The 25606-nt window shown below is 37.8% G+C and overlaps 1 protein-coding gene across 3 annotated transcripts in view; it reads right to left on the bottom strand.

The window, feature by feature from the left end:
* Positions 1-25606, bottom strand: part of Nalcn (sodium leak channel, non-selective) — a 276716-nt gene that overhangs the window by 228808 nt on the left and 22302 nt on the right. For all 3 annotated transcript variants that reach the window (XM_040739426.1, XM_040738674.1, XM_040739071.1), the window contains exons 2-6: positions 24498-24644; positions 20442-20624; positions 16447-16530; positions 13672-13811; positions 13449-13577 (exon numbers count right to left, since the gene is read on the bottom strand). In XM_040739426.1, the coding sequence (XP_040595360.1) occupies positions 13449-13577; positions 13672-13811; positions 16447-16530; positions 20442-20624; positions 24498-24605 (644 nt within the window). In that variant the 5' untranslated portion in view covers positions 24606-24644. The remainder of the gene's footprint in view (positions 1-13448; positions 13578-13671; positions 13812-16446; positions 16531-20441; positions 20625-24497; positions 24645-25606) is intronic.

Here is a 25606-nt window from a genome sequence, read left to right as displayed (position 1 = left end):
TTCCATTCCTGGCATTTCCACATATATGTATAAGACCTCTTTCAAAAGGGAGAGAGAGAAGGAAAAAGAAAGTTTCTTAAAAAGTTATTTTTTAAGATGTAACTAGAGAACAACCAAAATGATGTATAGTTAATGCGAAAATATTTAATTGTGCCTCTCACTTGAAAAGTTCACACCCACACTCATTAGCTTATGGCTTACTTTTTGCTGCTGTCCCTTGGAAAACCAGGATCTCCACTTGGGCACATCTTTCTTACCAAGTAGATCTCTCCCTTCCCTAGCTCTTCCACTTAAAGTCTATATTAAAATATCCTTCATAAAATCTCCCACTCTGCTTCATGCTGGCTAGTCCAGAAATTCTTTTCTGCATCAAAACACAGATCCTGGGTTTGCCTGATGAGTCACAGGACAACAAGGGAACTCTTGAGGCTATTGGGAGTGCAGTACAGAGCCATGTCTCATCATCATTTAAATTCCCAGACTTCTTAGCATCCTTCTGCCTAATTTATACTACTGAACAGGGGGGGGGCATCCATGGCCCTTGCAACATATTTTGGCTTTCAGGTCACAACCTGAGTGTTCATTTCTCAGTGATGCCACTCCTGAAATCTTACAGATTGGGATAAATTTCCCTGCTGTAACTTCTTAAAAGCGTCCCTCTTTTTACACTCTATACAAGGGCAATTCATATTTGTGTGGCCATTACTTTGTTGTAAGTCTTCAAAGTTCAACTCTTCCCAAGTGTAACTTTACTTCCATATAGTGCTGGTCACACAGTGGGTGATGGGGAAATTTCCCTTGAGATTTATGGCACCAGGGTGTTTGTCAAACTCCAGTCTAGATGCTGAGGTTAAAGGGTAAGTTTTAGGTGTGATTCACTAGAGTTTGAATATAGCATGTCAATGTCCAGTATATTAGTGGGCTTCATCTTACTGGCCTTAAAGAGAAAACACTAAGGGCCTCCCAAGAGGAAGACTTTCTATATGCTAATGCCTGCAATATCAACTCAACCTGCCAGTCTGCTCAGATATTGGTCTGGAAACCTCCATCAAAAGAAATCTTATTTATATTCATATCATTTCAGCCAATAAATATTTTATTTATTGGGTAAGCGATACATGATACATGTTTATAATTGTTTTCTTTTTTAAATGACTTATTTATTTTTATTTTATATGCATTGGTGTTTTGCATGCATGTATTCTGTGTAAGGGTTTCAGGTACCCTGGGTGTAGAGTTATGGGCAGTTTGTAAGTTGCCATGTGGGTGCTGGGAATTGAACCCGGATTCCCTGGAAGATCAATCAGTGCTCTTAACCTCTGAGCTATCTCTCCAGTTTCTATAATTATTTTCTGAATAAATGAAGGAATGTGTCTTTCAACCACTATTCAAAATTCTTGGTGAATTTATTCATTCATTTGCAAAATAACTATAGAAGGAAAACCTTCAGTAAGTGCCTTTGTGTTTGTATGCATTTTACTTCATTGCTATACCTACACATTGGCATGGATTTTCGGTGTTTTAAGTTTTTGGATTTAATAAGGTCCATGTTTCAAAATAAGTATCGGTATCCCTCTGAGTATTTAATTGTTTTTCCAAAGGCTTTAATTATCCTCCTGGCATATGCTTTCCTTTCCCTCATCCCCCCCCCCGAATTCTTAACAAAATATCCTATTTACAAATAACACTATGTGGGGATTTAAGATCTAAGAATGTTTTTCTGAGACTATTGCTTAAGTCATTTACAACAGCAACCCCAAACAATACATCTGGACTTTGGGGCTCTATGCTTTTAACTTAAGCATTAATCTTAGTGGCACAAAACCTGCAGCTGTATGTTAGAAGCCAAGAATTACCGTTGTCCTGCAGTGCCTAGCTGACTTAACTGCTTGAACCTAGGTTTCCTCATCTGTCAAATGAGACACTTTACAGCTATTTAAACAGTGGGATGACTTTGCAGAAGCAGAGTGAAGCCAGGTGCCCTGCTGAGTTGTCATTTCTGTTCCTGTGATGAAACACCCTGAGAAAAAGCAACTCGGGTTTTATTTGGCTAAAAACTCTCAGTTACAGTGTATCCTCTAGGGGAAGTTCAGGCAAGAACTCAAAACATCTGGTCACTAAACACTCACATTAAAGAGCAGAGAGAGAATAAAGGCATCCTTGATGCCTGCTTACTTAGCTAATTAGTTGCTTTCATTCTTTGGCGTTTCAGAATTCCCAGTCCAGGGGATGCTGCTGCCTATGGTAGGTTAGGCCAATCAGCACCCAAGATAATCCTCCACGCCTGCAGGCCAACCTCATGGAGATCATTCCTTTTTGGAATTTTCTCTTTAGGTGATTGTAGGTCATACTGATTCAACAATAAAAACTAACCACCACAGGTATCACAGGTATGATCTAACAACCTCAAATATGCAAGACTCCCCAGTGCCAAATTCGGAGTGGAAGGGTTTAAAATTTTACATTATTTATTGACTTTGGTTGGAGGAATATGTACTTGCAATAGTGTGCATATGAAGGTGAGAGATATTCAATACACTCCTGCCACTGTGTAGGGCATATGGATGGAATTAAAATCTGTTCATTTTTTTTCTCTTTCTGACTTCCAATGTCATCTTTCTCCACTGATGTCAAACTACTCTCACTGCTAATTATAATATGTCGCACGCTGGCCTTCTGTCGTCACTGTCACCAATGAGGAAATGTGTTCAGCATTATTCAGCCCTTTCCAGAAATTGTTCATCTCTGGTTCTTAGCGGGGCCGCTTTATTTCAGCATAATGATCATTTGTTGAAGGTCAACTCCTATACCACATTGCTTGTGAGGGAGGATGGAGTATCTGGGAAGCTCTTCCCCTCTTAAGGACTTTGCTGCTTGCTTACTATGAGTGATGGGATAGAAAAAGAGGGGCCATGGGTCAGCATGCAACTACTTTCACAGCCATGGCAGTCTTAAGGAGGCTCTGAAGCACAACTAAAGAAATCCTATATGTAAGAAGGAGGCAGGGCATCAGGTTTGCACCACCTAGTACAATCTTACTATGGCTTCTTCATAAATCCTCCTTTTCAAGTTTAAGGAGTTTCCTCTAACCCATTTATTTACTCAGTATTATGTTGGAAAGGTTTCTAGTTTACCTGATACTTGTTTCAATCAAATAAGATGACCATATTTTAACCAGTTGATGCATCACAGTGATTGAATCCTTACCATCCAGCCACACCCAGAATTCTTTGGATAACTCTCATTTGATCAATGTGTGTAAAATGCTCATATGTTAACTGATTGTATTTATAAGCATTTTGTTGAAGATTCCTGGTTTGTCATGGATATTGGTATGCTGATGCTTATATTATTTATCTGCTGTCTTTCTCTGGCTTTGTATCCTCTGATGCTAGTCAGATAAATGATATCAGAAAGAATTTTTCTATTTGTACTATATAGAAGATTTTTGGAAGAAATAATGTTAATTTTTGTGAATATTAGATATTAGGAATTATAGATCCAAATTCTTGTAATTTGTCTTGATTTATGTTTGATAATCTCTGTTTCCTATAATTTGTAAGTTTTCTTTATGTTGTCTAATTTACTTTTGTACAATTGTTCATAGTATTGCTTCTTCTTTTTCATTTCAGACATATTGATAGTAAAGTACCCATTCTCAAGTTTCATTTTTAAAAAATGAGGCAGGGCACACTGGGTAATGGGAAAACTTTTATGTGACTTCCATGAAAATATCAATAGGCAGTAGTTCTGGCACTAGATTGGTGTTCTGGGATACGGAAACTAGAGTTGCACAGGGTTGTGAACCTGGTTCCTCTGGAAGAGTAGCCAGTGCTTTTAAAGGCTGAGCTTATCTCTTAAGCCCTAATATAGACTTCTTAGTTCTGAAAATTCAACTTTTTAAAAAGTCATTCATAGAGGTCAAACTGCATGTTTTTCAGAATTTGAAAATTCCTCAGAAGTTGTTAAAGATGCAAAGGAAATATCTAATACAATGAATTCACAAACAACAAAGGATACTGTATAACTTAGGAGCTTTTGTTATTCATTGTTTCAGTAAGGTTTCTTTTATACTCACCTTTTGGGTTCTAAGAAGAAAATAACAAACAACATAATTATAATAAGTCTGTGTGAAAGAACAGATGTGCACATCCACACTCATACATGCATACATATACAAATATACCCATACTTTTGCACCAAAGACAATTGTGAATATGTACTCTGATACACCATGTCACACGTGTTTGTTCTTAAGGATACCAAGAAGAGAGTATTCATGTCTTGCTGACAGCTGAGCCCTGAATTTGAAGGTGGTCCCTGTCATTTACATGGGCCTACCTAGAACAGTTACATGACTTTCCAGTACATTCCAGAGAATCATCTGGTTTCCTGTTCACTTATACTTAGTCTCCCCTCTGGGGGATTAATTTAAAAACCCTCCCTGAATTGGCCTGGCTCATTCTCATGCTGGAAGCTTTAGAAAACTAATCCCACCCTGGAAAGTAAGGTTCTTATTTGCAGAGATAAATTATTTATTGATTGTGATTTTTGGAAACTTGTAATGGAGCTGTCTAGACTCAGTAGGACTGCAAAACAAGATAAGTCACATGATTAGGAAACAACAGTGACATCATTTCTTCTTAATAAACAAGCAGATGTGGCACATTTTGTAGGAAACAGTTCTTTCCTGTTGAATTGAATGCTTTTATAGGAACTTTTCAGTTTATTTGTTTAATCCTAAATAGCATAGCAGGTAAAGATATGGTAAAAATTGAGTGTTTTCTCAAGTACTTTTACCAGGAAATATAAACTACAACACATTATGTAAAGACATATGTTGTCATCTTATTTCCTTGTTACATCTGAAGTCTTAAACAATTCTGTCATTCCCCATGCTTGCTAACCTACTACAGTGTTGGCTACTCCGCTGATTTAGAAGAGACTGAGTGTGTAGTAAGAGCTAGGAGTCAGCCGCTGAGTCATGACCATGTAAGGAGAAGCCATGAACAAATCAAAGTAGAAGCAGAGTAGTAAAGCATCAGGATGCAGACCCCAAGCAGACCAGCACCTGCTTTGCAGCTACAAGGCAGGCTGCCCCTTCTGGACCTGGTTAAACAGCAGCTCTTCTGCTTTCCCTTTGAAAACTAGATCCAGGGTTAAGTCGTGGTAAGGACACAAAGCCTGTGGAAATGATACTCTAACTTTATTATTTTCCAGTTTTTACTCTTTTGTCTTTTCACTTGCCTCCGCATCACACATACGAAGACTGGAATGACTCAGGAAGGTTAACATGGCCTCTGCACTTGGATTTCATGCAAGTTTGTGACGTGAAGCATTCCAAGTGTTTTAAAAGAAGTCATGTTCTGTACACAGAATTTATAAGACTAATTTTGTTCTTCAGTGTACTTAAATTCTATTTGGACCAGCAATATCAAACTTCCTTAAATGCAACTTTACACTTTCCCCCAGTACAACTCTTTGATGATAATTTATTAGACACTGCCAGGTTCTATAAGGTGACCCTTACAGAAGCTTCTTAGGATAAGTCATTAGTAATTTCCCCCAAAACAGTAGATGGGGGAGAATTGCCCTGGGTATCTGTAATGCAGGGCATCTTACCTTCTCCGGCAAATGGTCCAGCCAGTAGAAATAAGCACCTAAACTCTTGATTGAGTTCTGCCCTCTCTATGAAAAAAATTTTATGTATTTAACATTTACATTTGCTTGCCCTAAAGCTATTCTAATTGCCTCACTCCTGGGAATAAGATTTCATTATTTTATATGAAACCGGGAATACATTTTGTCCTTTCTCAGGGGTGATAATAAGGTGTCAGGTAAGTGCTCTTCTTTCCTGCCTCACCTGCCACTTCATCTTTGCAGGTTCCTCTCTCAGCCTGTGGCAGATGTCTGCCATCACGTCTGGCATTTTGCAGCACCTGTTTCTGCCACAGGCCACTGCCCTTTTCAACTTTCTTTAGGAAATGAGCTGTTTTGCTTGGTCAAAAATCTCATTACTCTTCCCATAATTGCCTTAGGTTGCAGTTCATTATCAGAGGAGAATCTCAGTCTTGACTGGTAACCCTGCTTAAGACACGGCTAAGGTGTCCTTCTATATGCTTTAAAGAAATGCATGTCGTTTAAAAGCAAAATGCGTGCAAACTGATTATATCCTACTCTTTATCCTCCGTGCCTCACGGATTAAACAAGGAACATGCCAGAGTTCAGTGGTGAGACCTAAGATACACGGCCTTCTGTTGGAAAGCTTTTCCCATTATCAAGAAGATAGTATATACAAGCCAGTTAGTCTAAAGTTGGAAAAACGATGAGTCTGCTAGTGTGTGTGTGTGTGTGTGTGTGTGTTAGTTGACATTGGGACTCTCCCTTGATTGTGCTCCATTTTATTCATTGGACAGGGTCTCTGACTTGAACTAGGAACTTGTCTAGGCAGCTTGCTCTGGGGTCTCTTGTCTGTGTCTTCTGCGTGCTCGGATCAGAGGTATACCACCATGCCTGTCTTGTGATCAGAACTCTGGTCATGTACAGAGCTATCTCCCAAGGTCAATATTAATGCTACATTTAATTGACAAATTATAGCTGTGCTTTATTTTGAGCACAATCTCTCTCTCTCTTTCTCTCTCTCTCTCTCTCTCTCACACACACACACACACATACACAATGAATGAGTGAATCAAGCTAACTAACGATCATGTCCACTAATGTTTTCGTAGTGATACATTTGAAATCTACATTCCAATTATTTTGAACGATACTACACATTATGACCGACTCTGTTCATGTTGCTGAGGATGAGTTCTCAAAGCTTATCCTTCCCATCTGGCTGGAATTTGTATCCTTTATCATCTGCTCCCCCATCCCTTACCTGCCAACCCCCAGCTTCTGATAAACATCAAATTCCTATTTTCTATGTTCTATACATAAATGGTACTTTAAGGCACTTATCTGTGCATGGCTCTTTTCAGTAGCTAATAATGTCACTGCCAATGAAAGGGAATTTTTCTTGAAATTGAATCTTCTGCCCGCCCACTTTATGAAGTTCCCTGTGATGACTTTTGTCTTCAGGATAATGGGGTGGAATGGGGCCAATGTTTATATCTTAAGAGATCTTTTGTGCTGGGTGGTAGTGGTGGTGCACACTTTTAATGCCAGCATTTGAGAGGCAGAGGCAGACAGATCGTTATGAGTTAGAGGCTAGCATGGTCTAAAAAGTGAGTTCCAGGACATCAGTTCACAGCACTGGATATACCATGGAGATGGCCATGTAGACTCAATAAAGTGACTTATGGGCTTGAGTTCAGGAGAGATATTCATGCCTCTTCCTGGTTGGTTCTAAAGTTCATGTGCTTGTTTAAATACCATTCAAACTCATCTGTGTGTATTCGTATTTGTATGTTTGGTTTGGTTTTCCAGGACAATACTTAACTGACAGCTGTCACATCAGCAGGATTGGTGAAAGACAGAAAGAAGGGATATATAGGAGGGCTTGGAGGGGAACGGGGAGGAGTAAATGATACAATTATATTGTAATCTCAAAAGTAAAAGAAATAATTACTAAAATAATTCTCTATCTACAGCATCCCCACTTGTGAAAGTTCTTACTTAGCAGCTCTCCCTGTCCCTCACTTCTGTAACTAATATCTCTCACCCTCACAATATTTCTTGGTATTTTCTTACCCACCTATAGAACAATCTAGACATACCCAACAGCCTACTTTGAAAACTAATAAGAATAACTACAGATTTTCTTCTGTGCATTTGTCTCTTCCCTCACCCACGTAGCCAACTCCCCTATTCCTGACTTTCTTTAATTTTCCTGCCCCATATTTTTAATAATTCACTGTTTTCCTCTGATTTAAACATAGATTTTTCTATTTTTGACCATTTTCTTCTCCCACATTTAGTGACATACTTTTCTTAATTTGCTTATTTTTCGCCTTCTTGTCAATTTAGGATGGGTTATCATTGTCTGTCTAAGTAAAATATTCTATCAACCATGCTTTATATAAATGAATAATAATCATGAATTATGTGCTAGAATCCCAGCATTGTGGAGATGACTGAAAGACATAATTCACCCATTAACCTTAAATAAATGTGGCCTTATCAACCTTGCAAAATAATAAGAAATAAGACAAGGTAGAAATAGGAAGAAAGACAAAGTTGTACAAGAAGCAATAAAGAGGAAGAACAGGAGGATTAGGAGGAAGAGAAGAAGAAGAGGTCTGAGTACCACTGGCAAGATGTCCTACATTGAAGTCAACTCCATCCATTTCAAACAACTAACTGCTGAACAAAAGCTGTATGCAACAGAGTATGAGAGGATGAAACTGACTACAGCCCATTATGTACATGAATGAAAACTTCAAAGAATGCTAAATAGATAAATATCCAAATTCTGTAATCTTTATCAGCAAAATAGTAAACAGTAAAAATAAAAAGCTTGATACTTCCCAATGCATTATTTATACATGAATAAAAAACTCCTGTTTGAAAAATTGCCAATAACAACACATAAGAAAGAAAACTTGTTTTCCCAATGGCAAAGCACGGGTGCAGATGGAGCACATGGTAGGAACAGCAGACAAGAGACGTGAACAGGGAGGGGCACCCAGGTCCACATGAGATGGAAGGCAGAGCCCTCCGTCTGAAGGATCAGAAAATGGAAACGACCTCATGTGCACAGACACACCGTGCCTAGAAGGAGTTCAAGTTCAGCATTAGGAGAGAGACAGTGAATCCATAAAACACAGTGGAGACCATAGGAAAAGACCCACCAGTACACTTAAATTTTACATATGAAAAGGTGTTACCAGACTCAACCTTTCTTTAAAAAAAATCTGTCAAACTGTTATTAGAGATACTTTCACCACATTCTATCCCAGTAACAGTACACAGGGGTTCCAATTGTTCTCTGTTGCTCATGCTATATTCAAGGTCCTACTAAGGGGGAAAAGTCCTGGCCAACTGGTTTGTTTGTTCCTCATATAAATGTGTGCGTGTGTGTGTGTGTGTATGCATGTGTGTGCTTGTGTTTGTGTGTGCACACATGTGTGTGTGTTTGTGTTTGTGCATGTATGTGTGTGTTTGTGTGTGCACACGTGTGCATGTGTGTGTGCCTGTGTGCACATGTTTGTCCCCATGTGTGCATGTGCGTGAGCACAAGTGTGTGTGTGTGTGTGTGTATGTGTGTGTAACAGTGGAATTCAAGCTGCTGATTGGTATCTCTGGTCAACTGTGCCAAACTCACTTTCACTTATTTCAAGATTCCTTCTTAATTTTATCTCCCTTTAATGAACTCCCTCCTTACCAATCTGGCTTTACAGTTAAGTGGCTAAGAATACTGGGGGTGGAGTGGGGTTGACATTTGCTTCTTTTTATTGCCAGTCTAGGAAAGAAATGAAGCACATCTAATTTTAAAAGGCTTCATGAAAATATCAATTTTTATTAAGACAAAAGCTGACTAAACAAAAATAGATTATTTTGGATTTTGAAATGTAATTGTTATATATGAAAGGAAACTTTGAAAGGTCATTTTCTTGACTCACTACATAATGTACCCTACCTTCACCAAACCTAACTCAGAAGCAATTTGAAATGTATAAACTATAGAAAGGTCATTTCATCAGAAAGACAAGAACATTTTGTATTAATTTACTTAATTAGAGTTTCAAGATACAGAAAGAAAAACAAAACTGACAGACCTAAGAGAGGAAAAGGAAATTCCTGTCATGTTAAGAAAACATAATGATGCTATTTCATATTTTGATAAAACCGTAAGAAAAAAAAAACAGGAAAAGGCCTGGAACATCACCAGCTATGCTGATCAAAGCATTGGTAGAATTACATGCAATAATTGAGAATTTTCTAAATTTCATGCAATGTCACCTATTTGACCATATATCACTCCCTGAAATGATACTTAGTGAAACTCTTGTGGGACTTATTATCTAATCATAATAAAATATAATTTTATAGCAACATAAAATATTGTTTTTGAAAATTCTCTCATTCAAAACACATTTCTACACAACTTTTAGGTCAAGAAAGATAGCACAAGAAAAATGAAAAACATTTGAATTAAACAATGATTAAAATATAAAACATCAAATTTTGAGGATGTACTTAGAGGGGTACTCCTAAGGAAGGGTTTCTTTAAGACCTTGTATTTATAAAGAGAAATGATTACAGTCAGTGACTTGTTTCATCTGAAGAAACAAGAGAAAGAAACATCTAGAAGACCAATTGTGGCAAGAAAGAGTAATTGATAAGAGAACAAAAGAGCTGGGAATGTAAAATAACAGCAGAGAACCTTAAAGACATCACACAGCTTCTCCCATGTGTGAGAGAAAAGTCACATACAACTAGAAAGTGGGGCCTAAAGGTAACAAACCTATAAATCATTAACATCAAGATTGAAACACAGCTGACTGCAACATATCCAACAACTATTAGAAGAATAACCAGGAAGTACTTTATAAGTATTAGGCCAGCATTGACCAGCTACAACAGTAAGTAGGTTCTGTGGAAAACAAAATTTGACACACCCTACAGAAAGAAAATCAAATATTAACATGTTGGTTATATTCAACTCACAATGTGAAAGTCTCCTCACCACTGCCAACACCACCACAACAAACCAGAGAGTTTCATTCATGAATTTTACAAAGCAGAAAAGGAGTTTATCAATCTCATATTCATCCTACTGTGTGGGCCACACTAGTTTGACCCCTGGGTTATAAATGAATACAGTATATGGGAAGTTGGGAGGGTGATAGGTTTAGAGGGGCAGCTGGCAAGCAAGAACAGGGGTGGATATGTATAACATTTTCAAAGAATAAATAAACGTATTTACAAAATAAAGTAGGAAGAAATATTTCCCATTTTATATGTGAAGGCAATATTTCATGAAAACCAATAATATTTCTCATGAGCAAAGATGTAATGAGTTCTATAAGTTTACACACATGTACTTATACATATAATAAAAAATATATATATTTACATACAAGCTTTTACAAGTCAACAAAGACTCACTCAATAAAGTGGGTAAATAAAAGAATAGAATTGTGATAATAGAGAAAGTACTGTATTCAGAAAACCAAACTTTAATTATAAAAATTACCCTTTGAGGCTATTTTGGAGGAATAAAAATAGAGAGAAAATGAGGACTCTTAATTTTTGTCGATTTTTTAAAATCAATTTTATAGTAATCAGTTTCATAATGGCTTCTTTGTTCATGCACATCATTACACCCTGTCTCAAAAACAAAGAAAAAACTGAAGTGTGAAATTCTTATACAGTTATGTTAAGTGGTTAAAAAAAAACGAACTCCTTTTGCTGCTGGCAATAGTTACAGGTTTGGTGTCAACACACACTTCTGTGAACCCAGGACAAACCTGTAAGTACATGTGATAGGCATTCATATAACTACTAAATAAAGGTAAAATTGGACAAGCAGGATGTGGTCCAGAGGGTTAAAAACACCTACCACCAAACCTGAACACCTGATTTCCACCCTGAGAATTTATATGATGGGTGGAGGGAATTGATGGGGGATGTCCTTCTGTATGTGTTTCTCTTATTGGTCGATGAACAAAACACTGTTTGGCCAATAGAGGCAGGGAGATAGGTGGGGCTAAGAGATGAGGAAGATCCTGGGGTTAGAGGCAGAGAGGCACCACAAGGAGATTCCATGTAGACCACAAGGAAGTAACAGGTCAGGGCATTCTCCGGTAAGCCAAGACCATGTGGAAATACATAGATTAATAGAAATGGGTTAATAATTAAGAGAAAGCTAGCCAATAAGAAGTCCTAGCCATCGGTCAACAATGTTATAACTGATGTGGTGTTTGTGTGTTTATTTGGGCCTAAAGCAACTGTGGGATCAGGAAAGAAACTCGAGTTACAGAGGACTGACTAGAACTAATTAATCCAGCCTGTCCTCTGACATTACAGGCATGCCATGGCACGTGCAACACCCCCCCACACACACTCACACACATAAGCAAAAAACAAAGATTAAAAACAGTAGCACATTTGCTAAGAGATTCTTGATGTTTAACACATAACTGGTGAAAATATGCTGAAATTGTTTTTTTTTTTTTGCAAATTACTGTGTCCATCTTAATTTTTGAAAGCCCTGTAGATGCTTTCAGAAGACAATCTATATACACATCACTGAGGAACAACCTGAACAATTTACATAAGCTCAGACAAAATATTGAAACTGAACCAATTTTATCGTTATATAAATATATAAATATTCACATGGACTCATTCAGCTGTAGTTCATCTTCTTTTCACCTATACACAAGCACATACCTTTTATGAAAAATACCCTCTAAATACAAAAAAATCACAAGTATTACAAAAGCAGCATTGTTTTTAAAACCTTAAAAATTTGCAAATGGATTTTTAACACAAACATAAGTGAGTCTCCTTTAAACAAAATGCTCAGGAAATCCACATTCTATAATCCAAATTGAGATTTTTCTTAAATATAATTTGAGTCTTTTGTTTGTAAACAGATCGATAGCTGCTCAAAGATATGAATAGAAGGTATAAAATCAATTTCTGCCTCACTGCATTCTGCCCTACATTGCATAGCACAACTTTTGAACATCAGTGGGTTGAACTTGGAATCGTAAACTCTGATGCCTAGGCAACACCAGGGATGCAGCTGGTCATATATGCCCAGGGGCTAGCAGTAGCTCTGTCTGCTGTCTCCTCCTGCTACTTTGTATCAGTGCTGGTCTTAATAAGGTTGTTCTGTGTAAGAGATTAGGCTCTACTTACACTGACAGTAGCAACTTCACTTGCACATGTATCTTAATCACCAGGCTTATAATAATACGGATGAAATAGACAGCTAGCCTTTATGTAGAAATGCTGCTGAAATCACCCAGGAAACCTTTTAAGAATAGATAACCATTGGTATTAATTATAAGAATGAGGTTTTCATTCTCCCCAACAATCTAGCTCCACGGATACCTTCCAAAGTTTTGTAAGCATACTCTTCATGCGGCTATTCTCAGGAAGGTTTGTCTTTGTTTAATGTTCTTTGTGATTATAGGTCACACTTTCTGATATGGTATGTTGAACTTTTGGCTCAAATTTGGACAAAACAATGCTAGCTTGACAAAGAATAAAGAACACAAAATACCAAAAACACCCATTGTTAAGCATTTGAGAATTTCATTAGAAAATGCAGAAATACCCTTGCTAATGAACTAGATTTAAAGTGTGGCTAAGAAACTTACCCCAGCTGGGTGGTGGTGGCACATGCCTTTAATCCCAGCACTCGGGAGGCAGAGGCAGGCTGATCTCTGTGAGTTCGAGGCTGGGCTGGACTGACAGCCTCCAAAACAATACAGAGAAACTCTGTCTCATAAAACCAAAAAAAAAAAAAAAAAAAGAAAGAAACTTACCCCGGCTTTGTGTCATTCACAACACAGTGGTAGGTAAATGTTCCAAACATTTGAACTCCTAAAATCCCATACAGAAGAAGGAAGAAAAGGAGGAAAATGGAAACACTCCAAATTTGTTCTCCTGACCGCCTAGGGAAAAGAAAAAAGTTAGATAAAATAGATTAAATACACCCCCAAAATTCCATAATTTGTCCCTTTAATGTATGCACCAAACTGTGCTTACTTTAAAATATTTGTAATTCTGGTCCTTGGCAGTTCAAATCGGAAATAAATCCTGAAAGCCCGGATCATAATGAGTGGCCGTGGGATCCGCAGCATGCCCCAAGGTGACATCTGATCAACTATGTCAGCTATTTCAAATGCCTGCAGAGGAAGAGATGCACAGCTTTGACTTCCCCTTGTCATTGCTTATTGCAGCAGTGAAATTATTGGTAACACAGGAATTTGTACTCTGTGCCTTGAATTTAGCCCATACCTACATTGTATCCTAACAATGATCACGTCTTTACATTATAGCTACCTTAAGAGAGACAAAAAACATAAACTTATGAAAGTACCCTAGATCTCCATTTACTAGTTCTTCAAGCAACAGTTTTTTTCATAAAATAAAAGGCCAATTTTTGTGTTATTTCTCACTTATATAGTATCTTTGAATATTTAGAGAATAAAATAATAGGGAAAGTGTTTAAAATAGTATTAAAATATGGAAAATGCTCTATAGCGGGGGAATCAAGATCCACTAGACTCAGTACAAGTTAAGTGAAGATTACTCAGGGAGATTATACTTTCACAGAGGCAGGTGGCCGCCACAGGTGCCAGTTCCAAGGATCCTCCCAGGCTGTTTCCTGTGACCAGACCAGCAGCAAGAGAGAAAGCTCTGGGGTCTGAGACCCCAGATCTAGTCCTCTGCTCTGTCAAGTCCTCACCTGTGACCATGCCCAAATGGGTGTGGTCAGTGTTACAGGTATGGGTAGGGTGGGTGGATATCTCATTGCAATTCCCCTTTTAGTCTAAAGAAAAAGATTTAGGCTTGAATGAAACTATTTACAAAAAAATAGCAACTATCAATTATGTTCTATGAGACGGAAAAATAAGAACAAACACACCTAAGGTATATCGACAATGAGGCAACAAGAGCAAATGGCAAGTACTACATATCCAGTCCTAGAGTAAAGACATAACAGAGATTACTATAGAGTTATCCTATGCTGGAGTCTTGTATCTAAAATTTCTGTCTAGGAAGAGAGAACAATAATTGTGTCTAATCTTCAACCTCATCAGAGACCTGAGAAGGAAGATAATAATACTAGCGTAGGCAGGAAGTACAGTCGAGGAACTTCCAAAAGGTGCAGCGAAGACAGAAGCAGCAGGCTACCTGGACAGTGACCCAAAGTCTCACTACAGCATAGGGGCAACCAGCATTGGCTAAGGCCTAGAGTGTCTGACTGACCAACACAGAAGCAGGGAGGTTAGAAAGGCTGTTTTACTCTGGCCTGGCAGTCTTATAAGTTTATCTCTTTTTTTATTTTTTATTTTATTTTCCAGTTTAAATTTAGATAAGAAACAAGGTTGCTTCACAAGTCAGTTCCAGGTCCCTCTCGCTTTCCCTCCCCTTCTCCCGTGCCCTACCCCCAACCCCCCCAACCCCCCCCCGTTATCCCCTCATTCCCCCAGAGAGGGTGAGGCCCTCCATGGGGGTGTCCATAGTCTGTCATTTCATATAGAGCAGGGCCTAGACCCTTCCCCAAGAGTTCAGGGTGAGAGTGCACCTCACATTGTTCTATGGCACAGTAGGACAGCACATCCAAAGTCAGGTGGGGACAGTTCTTTGCCCAAGAGGCCAAGGAGAGAATGGACTCCAGAGTGTCATTGGTGCCCAAAATTTTTTGGGAAAGCTCGGTGCTGTCAGGAGCACCTAGCAGAAGCAAAATAATAACAAAAATCTCACCTAACATACAATAGTTTATTAAACGTTAAGGACACATGAGTATGAGAGATGAAATCCAGTCACAGGTGCGGTGAACCCCATAAAATGAGTAAGGACAGCTAATCAACAGCCACCATGAAGAGTTGTAAAGATGAAATGCATGTTTCTATTTTGAATTTCTATTGTTAATTGTGTGTGTGTGTGTGTGTGTGTGTGTGCATGTATGTAATACACATGTGCGACAGTACACAGGTAAGTGGTCAGAGGCAACCTGAAGGAGTCAGGTCTCTCCTTCTACCATGTAACTCTCAGGAAACTAACTCAGGAAGTCAGGCTTGGCAGTTGATGAACCATTCATACTGATGCCTGGTTTGAATTTTTTAAACAAAGACTAGAAGAATATGGATCTGGCTTACAATGTTCTACAAGTTAACAATAATGCATTGATCATTTGATTTTTTGATAGAAAGGTAAATCTCAAGTTGGTTTCTTAGTAAAGTCAAACAAAAATCAAATCAGAGCTAAAGAGCATAGTGACTTAAATGCAAAATCATACCTGAAGGAATCTTAGACTGAACTACACTATTTCCCAATAAAATCCTTTGGAAAAGCTTCTTCACACACACTTTCTATTTATTATGCTAAAGCATTTATATTTGTAATGTATTTGGTATTGTCCAATATCTACCTCAATTATTAATAGTTTAACTTGTTTTTAGTGAGGATTTAGACCAGAAATTAGAAATTACTTAATTCAACTTTTGATTTTAAAAATTAGATATAGCACTCCAAATCTTTTATTTCATTGACAACATGTTCATCATTGTTTCATGAAGAAAAAACTACCTTTAATATTCATTTTAATTTCTCTGAAGAGCTCACAATAATAACCAACAGTAATTTAAATGTTGCAATTAGAGTTTTTCTATCCACAAACATGTACAATTAACAATATAGGAAATTATACAGTCACCTTTGAAATATATTCTTCAATGTTTTTAGGAAATTATGAATGCAAAATACTGCCCACTTTTAGAAACATCTCTGTGTGATTTAAACATATTTAATTACCTGTAACACAAGGGAAACCCAAAGGCAAAAGACCATGAATCCATCAAAAACACACCAGCGATCCTTCACATAGGAGGTATCACCCTGAAAACAAATACCACATGATTGTCAGGCAAAATGAATCAATATTTTTTAATCCTCTAATGAGAATAGTCAAAGGTTAGTTTAGTATAAATTATTCACATTTTAGTATCACAATGAAACAGAAAAGAGCATTTTTAGCACTTTAAAATGGCAGGGTCTTTTTTAAAGCAAATAATTGATTAAATGGGACTTTGCAGAACTCTGAGATTGGGATGTTAAAAAAGGAAATTATCTATTTTTTCTGTTAGCTTCACAAACCCAACATGTAGTAACAGAGGGAAGTTAGTCACATCAGGCTTCAAGGCAGTTTGTCCTGGACAACCCAAAGTACACTATAGGTAGAATGGAGCCTTTAAAACTGCTTGATCAACCACTGCTAGTAGGAAAGATAACCAGGAAGTGACAGTGACGGAGAAGACTTCCTGAATTTGCAAAGAAAGGATATGTTTACTTTAATTGGTAGGGTACAGGATATGGCCAGAGAAAATGAAGATGTATTGCTTTCATTATTAATAGGGCCTCTCCCCTGAGATTAGAATAAAATAAAATGGGATTTGAGATGAGAACTTCCCTCTGGAATAACAAAGTGTCAATAAAAGCAGAGGGCAGAGAACACTAGGCAGAAATTTTCATGCTTGTCAAGGAGGATATGAGTTATTTAAGACCTGTCTGTCAGTTTGTATAAAGGTAAACAGTTGAAGGCTGCCAATCAATTATCCAGTGCAAGGAAATATCTGAAAGTGCCTTGCAAATACTTAAGGAGGAGATACACCAGATGCATTTAGAGGGATATGTTTTGCAGTCATAAATTATATGCTTTGGGAGCTTCATGGGCATGTATTGTTATTACTCCAACAGTGTTCAGTAGATGCATGCTAATTATTATTACTATTATTCTATTTTTATTTACTTATTTTGTTTTACAAGGCAGATTTTTTTTCTGTGTGTAGTTGGCCATCCTGGATTACATGCTGTAGACCAGGCTGGGCTCGAACTCACAGAGATCAACCTGCCTCTGCCTCCCGAGTGCTGAGACTAAAGGCGTGTGCCACCACCACCCAACTCAGCATGCTACGTTTACCTAAATCTATTGTCAGATAAGAAACAGACAAGTGAAACTCATTCGAAGAATTCAGATTACCATACATGGAATGATCTTCAGCACCTCAAATATACATCATTCCCTTTAGTGATTTAGTCAGTAGAAATATTTCTGGGGAGAGGCAATTAAACATTTTCTCAGGCACAAATTATATCCTGTTATTCATGGATAAAAATCCTTCACTCATCTTCAATGACCATAGTAGGAACTCTTGGGACACACCAGGCCCTATCAAAGACCATCTGACTCTGCAAATCCTTGCCAGCTGCTGCCTGAGTACAACTATCTGTCACTTTAGACTCCTCAGGCCTCTCCTAAGTACCAGCTGCTACGTGTGTGTGTGTGTGTGTGTGTGTGTGTGTGTGTGAGAGAGAGAGAGAGAGAGAGAGAGAGAGAGAGAGAGAGAGAGAGAGAGAGAGAGAGAGGAAGGGGACTTCCTTTTCTCCCCCCTCTAAATACCACAGCTCTTCATCTTTCAACTTTCCTTTTCTTCAAGAGATTTTTGATACCCTATAAGCATATTTTTCATTTTCTTTGTGTGTGTGTGTGTATGTGTGTTTCTAAATACATAACTACATCCTGCTCAGTCTCTATAATGTTAATTCTATGTATATATTTTTAGGGCTGGTAATTTAAGAGAGCAAGGAGGGGCATATGGGAGGGAAGAAAGGGGAGGAGAAATGATGTAATGATAGTATAATCTCAAAAAAGTAAAATAAATAATAAATTAATTAAAATGAACCATTCTTTTACAAGTTGTTACGTGTGAAGAGACTGGAGAACTAAGGGGCAGCGGCACACGGCTAGCAGGTGAATTAAATAGAAAAAGTTTCTTAGCAGACAGCTACCTAATTAATGTTTTTAAAACTTCCGCAGATTTAATTGAAGACAGCAAAGCAATTCACTTGAGAAATATGGGGTCTTCCAAGACATCTCTGTGATCAGATACATTTTTATTTTGACGTTTTGTCTGTACAAAATGTCTATATTTTTTCATGCAACTATAAAAACAAGACAAACAAGCACAAAACTACAAAACAATAAAAATTTAATTAGTAACATAAATTTTTGTGGCAGGTAACATTTTGCTAACATTGAATTTCATTAAAACTTTCATTTTACAATCAAGAATGGAATGTCAAACCCAACTTGCTCAGACAGTCTACTATGACATGCATGCTATAAATTCTATGGCACCAAATGATAAAGCTATGGTACCAAATGATAAAGCTATGGCACCAAATGATAAAGCTATGGTTTGGATTTAACGTCATAAAACCAGCAGTTGGTATCACTCACTTAACCGCTGCACTCTAATGATGAAGGATCAAGATAATGAGAATATTTAAACTTTGGCTCAGGACAATCAGATCTCAGATTTAGCAGAAACTTCAGCTAGCATTTAAACGTATGTTCTAATGAGATGGGATGTTCTGACTACTTCAAGATAATATTAGCAATGCTGAATAATTAAAGTTGACACTATGTGTGTATCTCCTCTAATTATTCCTAATTAAAAGTAGAAATACACTTATCTGGTTTTCATTTTTTAATTTGTCATTTCTTATAGATTGAAACCCAAAAGCTATTGAGTTTAGTAAACAGTTAAATCAAATTCACTACGTGAGCCAGTGTGAGTCCTGATTCTGAGAAAATAACTTAAAGATATTTATAACAATCAGGGGAATATGAACCTCAACTTTGAGTTATCCTACATTAGGAATCACTGTTAATTTCATCTTATACCATGATGGTGGTTTTGGGAAGCAAATGAAAACATTATCAGCAATGCATAGGGAGTTATTTCTGAAGTGAGCCAATAGCTTTGATTTCCTTTAAAATGAAATATAGCCGCTCAATTGTTGATCTTTCTGCAGGATATGATTTATAATTTTATAATAAAACATTGGAAATACATACCACAGTGCATTGACTGTCATGATTCTCCATTAAGGATAGAGCCACAATGCATGATGCATAAAGACAAGGGAAGAGAGTGACAGCTAACCCTGTCAAGAATCACTTTTTAAGGCCTCCCAGTCCTTGTACAGGGTCTCATATGCCCCAGCACCTCCCCAATACATAAGAGACAGACTTTGAGTCAATTTGTCGTTTGCCAAGCTTTAAACCCTACACTCTACCCCTCCCTCTAAATGGACAATGCAAGTTACTCCTGGGACAGCATCTTTCCATATTTCTAACCTCTGAACAGGTTTGTGTTACAGAACCAGATCCTGTGGCAAAAAAAATTGTCTCTCTTTTCTCTTTTTTACTTTTATGAAAAGTTTGATTTATTTTTATTTCCTGAGTACTAATTGGATATACATATTCTTTTCTTTGCAGTTCCCATATTTCTACATCTCTCATTTCCTCTTTTTATCCTTTTATATCTTCAAAACACCCAGGTATGGAATCCAGCTAAATGCCATCATGCTCTGATTTTATCATGTGACATTGATCTTGTGTTCAGTATATCAACAAATATTAAAGTGCCTCCTTGAGGGTCCATAACCATGATAGGCCATGACTTTAGCTCTAGGTGGCTAAATACACCCAACCCTAGACTCATGGAGCATATTCTTAAAGCAACTAGCTCCTTTACGGATATCGTAAGGCTTTGTACCTTATAAAATGCAATTAGCTTTAAAAATATTCTCGTGTGACATACTTCTACCAGCCTTTGGAGTTATGCTCTTTAAAAATTTCAGTCTCAATAATGTAAAAATGCCCTGTGTTTAGACATCCGTGCAAGAATATTAAAATATTCAATGTACTTTGCTTATTAATTTAAGTGACAGAAAATACTCACCTTGACAATACCCCGGATGTGCATTTTTGCTATCATCTCTGCCGTGTAGAGAAACATCAACAAAGTGTCCAACGTGAAGGTCACATACTGAAGGGGAGGATAGTGCTCGAAGGTCATGGGTGTGTTCATGCACACGGAGATGACGCTGATGATGGCACAGATGCGGAGCAGAGAGTGCACCCACTGCAACGAAGGCCAGAGATACTTTGTGACGCTATGAACTGAGACCTTAGACTTGGAACACACACTATTCGGGAGGCGCAACGTGTGGGTAAAAACGGTCCCCTAGTGCAGAGGTGAGGAAGAAGGGAACATCAGCTGAGTTCACATGTCACACTCAATATTACCACGCATTACGGTGTTGAACAGATGCGGAGCAGAGAGTGCACCCACTGCAACGAAGGCCAGAGATACTTTGTGATGCTATGAACTGAGACCTTATACTTGGAACGCACACTCTTCGGGAGTCGCAACATACGGGTTAAAATAGTCCACAAGTACAGAGGTGAGGAAGAAGGGAACATCAGCTGAGTTCACACGGCACACTCAATATTGCCACGCATTTTATAGTGTTTATTTCTCACAGCAGCTTATTTTCCACATGTACATACCAAGATTCTGGAAAGACTAAGAAAACATTCCTGTGCTTATACATTAATACATGCTAAGCCCAAGCTTAATTTGAAGGCAATCAGACCGCTCTGTGGGAAATTCTGGTTCTCTACATAATATAGCAACTCACTCTCAATGAACCTGGGTGTGACTTTTCTTTCTTTTGGTACCATGAAGCACCCAGAATTAGCAGCCATGTTCTATTTACTGTAACTTCTTTAGCATTTTAAATAATGGTCTACTATAGCAGATAATAAATGATTTTTTTTTTTTTGGTTTTTACGAGACAGGGTTTCTCTGTATTGTTTTGGAGGCTATCGGTCCAGCCCGGCCTGGAACTCACAGAGATCCGCCTGCCTCTGCCTCCCGAGTGCTGGGATTAAAGGCGTGCGCCACCACCGCCCGGCAATAAATGATTTTTAAAAGGGGTTGATAAAGAACACTCCTATACAGCCGGGCAGTGGTGGGGCATGCCTTTAATCCCAGGCAGAGGCAGGCGGATCGCTGTGAGTTCGAGGCCAGGCTGGACCGACAGCCTCCAAAACAATACAGAGAAACCCTGTCTCCAAAAACAAAAACAAAAACAAAAACAAAAAAAACACTCCTATACATAGTTTTTTTAAATTATCACCTATAATCTCCCTACATAAAAGACATTTCTGGGCTAGTGACATCCCTTTCACCATACAAACCTAGTGGTTTGAGTTCAATCCCTGGAACCTATTGTTGAAGGATATAATAAATTTCAAAAAACTATCTTCTGACCTCCATCCTCCACACATCCACCCCTACACACAAATAAAAATAAATTTTAGTACATCTGACAATCATTTTTAAAACTATTGTAGAAAAAAGATGAGTGTGGTTATCTTTTTTTCCTCAGAGAAAATATTGAATACATATTTAGCCTTCAATCTCTTTTAAAATTTACATTAAATTTCTGTGCAGATCTGGACACACATTGATATACTGTCTAAAGATTTTAATTAACCCTAAAATAAGAAGAGATAAAAACAAATGGGCATATATTTAACGTACTCACCTACAATCATTCATTATAAAAGTAATGCCTAGGATAAAAAGGGTTAGTTATATCTACATGCTAACAACATAGAATTAATATTGCTACTGAATTACTCAGTGCACAATTTTCAAACATAATTTAAATGTTATTTCTTGACTATCATCTTGGATGCACATATAAGTATATCTGTGTGTGTGTATATGTGTGTGTGTGTGTGTGCATGTGGCTTGCTAATCTGCTAGCTTTATGCTCCTGTTTCAGGGGTATTATTTGATAATGGATGGATCATGCAGCTCCATAAACCAGCAAGCATTAAGCTGAAAATGAAGAATGACTGACAGAACTTTGAGAAGACTTGGGTACTGTACAATGATGAGTGGAGTCTAATATTTGCCCAAGTATCACAATATTTACATAAAAACATAGTACCAGCAATTCTGTACCACAAGAGACAAATATTTCAATGTATTTTAAGGGTTGATGTACTTAAGTTTTCAAACATAAAGTTTGAAAAACCCTTCAATAAATGTCAGAATGTAAATTCATCCCTATCTGGACTCCTCCAATATATATATATATATATATATATATATATATATATATATGTGTGTGTGTGTGTGTGTGTGTGTGTGTGTGTGTGTGTGTGTGTGTTCTAATTACCAGGAGATTTGACAGATGGGCTATTTTACAACAAATTGGCTTTGAACTTGAATAGTTATAATTAATCATTAGTAATTTCAGTTAGTGACTCTGGGGTTATACCCATAGTTGCATCTTTCAAAGTTCTTAGAAACTTTTTAATGGGCTAGACACGAAGAGAATGTTAGTTAGAAATTTATTTTCTAAGCAGTTTAGAAGACCTACTATGCATCTAGAAATGCTGGTCTCTGGGGACACACAAATAGTGTCGTCAATCCATATCCAATTTGTAGTATAGCAAGTAAGATACTTATTATACATGACATATGCAGTTGCCCCTCAATATGTGTCCTCACAGCAGATGCTCAAATATGAGGGGGCCTGGGTACCTCCCATGAATAATTAATGTTTATATATACCTTACATATATTCTCCAGTATAGTTTAAATGATTTTAGGATGATTCATAATACTTAAAATTTGTAAGATCCTGTTGTAATGATCTCTTTCTGAAAGAATAAGAAGGAAAAATATATATTTGTTCATTATATATAAAAGATTCATTCGAACATTTTCACTCTGAGGTTGATCAAAAGTAGGTACAGAACAGAGGGATGAGTGTGTGTGTGTGCATGTGTGCGGTGTGTGTGTGTGTACATGTTCACTTATATTTATAGACAAATCTAAAACTGTGGAAGTTTATTCTTTCTGGTTGAGGAAGGGGCAAATGAGGAGGAGGGTGTAAAATGCAGATAGCCCTAATGGACAAGGAAGATTTAGCTTTTCAAATGAAATGAGATGTGACCTTGGAGGTCAGAGCACATGGGTGAAAGACACCAATACTGATAAGCCAAAGACACAGGAAAGAGGTGGTTGTTGGCCAGGAGACAACCTGCTCACGAAGAGCTGTCGATGTAATGCCAACACATTTTCATTTACAGTGGGAGTCTCAGGGATGTTTTCAACAATGGTAAAGCAGAAGAATAATGTCATCAAAGAGTGCACTATATAAAGAACTGTGAGCAGGCTATGGAAGTCTTCCAGGGGCAGCCTAGTGAAGCTCAGGAGGAAGCTACCTTTGTCCTGCTCAGGGAAGGAGCAAACACTGAGGGGGACTTCGGGTCAATTTGTTTCATTACTTCGGTGCTTATAACTATGAGTTTAAGAAGAAGGTCACTCCCACATTGCTGTATGGAGCTGAATTCCCAAGACTTAAAAGTGAGCTTCCTGGCTCAGTCCCAACCACTATACCCTCTAACATGCAGCAATGTGTGGCATAACAATTCTTCCTGTCAGGCTCAACGTGGATGAACTTGTGAGATATTAGGCACATGTTCTGAACCACAGGGTTTGAATCAAAGGGAAGATTATTCAGAAATGGACACTGTCTTGCAGCCTTCTCCACACAAGTAAATACTGTTGGACGTGATAAAGAAAATATGGGGATAACAGTAGTAGCTCATCTTGGGTCAGCCTGGGAATGGAATTATCTCTCTACTGTGTGATTTGGGGACAGTGTGTCCAGAGCAGGGAGGGGATCAGAAGGCAGAGTACAAACCTCTTACACTGTCTGTATCTTCCTACATGAGGAACTCATATGGCAACACTTCATCCTTCGAATTTGAATCATTCCCAACCCAACCACCAGACTTCAACACTCATTCACTTTCCACTGCAGTTCAACCATAATTCAAAGTTAAAGGCATATGAGTTTTAAATGTACGAATGAAATTTCTCTTATATCAGCATGCACTTTTCCAAACTTCAGAAAAGGTGACTTACTGGCTTATTAATCCAGAGTATGTCAGCGTTGTCTGACAGAGATTCATCAGGACCAAAGTCAGTAACTGGCTGGGCCTCCACCCTGGAGCTCTGCTTCCTTTTCAGCATGCTGAAGTTAGCTTTGGGAGGCAAGTACAAAACCAAAGTCTGGTAAAAGGAAAAGAGAAAGCTTTATTAGCCACCTAACCTACCTCCTTACCCACCAAAGGCATTGAGTCCTTCATGTATGAGTTATACATTGGTTGATCATACGTGTGCTCTATAGTACTGTATATATACCAAATGCATATATCTAGACGTAGAAAAAATGAGATAAAATTGATATTAACAACATTCAATTTTTTTCCTAAACTGTATGAATTTCAAAAACAGTTTAGAGACAACTGGTGTATAACAGCCAGAACAAAAATTACTGGTACCATTAGGAACACAGGTTACTAGAAAATCTTTGCTCTGTGGAGCTGCTACCATGGCCACAACAACAAGGATTTCTTCTATTGTTTCAATATGCTATTCACATACTTGCCCTGTTTCAATTGTAATCCCAAAATGGTTTCTCAATTTGTCCTTCACAGAAATGATGAAGGACACAGAGAATAGAGAGAGAAGCTCCAGGCAATTGGAATTTTTTCCATTTTTTAAAAATCAGTGACCATCTAAAGTCTCCTTCTAAAGTCAATGATTCATCAACTGCACCTGAAGATGAGATTCTGGATTGTCACCTGTTTACACACTTCCACATTATCTACATCCTATTACTTATGTCATCCTATTATTTATGGATATTGCAGCTACTTCATGAACTTAGCAGTCATTAAAGAAGGGCCTCCTATACATCACATGACATACAAGTGCAGCATGACAAGACCAATTGTCAGAACACAAGTGCCTGACCCCCTTTCAATCCAAAGTAACACTCCCCAATTGATTAATACTACACTGAGCCCTGTTTATCTGTTTCTGGTTTTTCAGACAAGGTATCACTCTATACATCTAGCTTGGCTGTAACTCATGTTGATCTGGCTGGCTTTAGAACTGTGGCCTCATGCTTCTGTGTCTTCACTTTTTTCCAAAATTGTATGCAGTATAACCAGCACATTGGGTTCAAC

This window comes from Mesocricetus auratus, unplaced genomic scaffold (assembly GCF_017639785.1).
Source record: "Mesocricetus auratus isolate SY011 unplaced genomic scaffold, BCM_Maur_2.0 Super-Scaffold_2245, whole genome shotgun sequence".
Lineage (NCBI taxonomy): Eukaryota > Metazoa > Chordata > Mammalia > Rodentia > Cricetidae > Mesocricetus > Mesocricetus auratus.
This window is presented reverse-complemented; position numbering and strand designations above follow the sequence as displayed.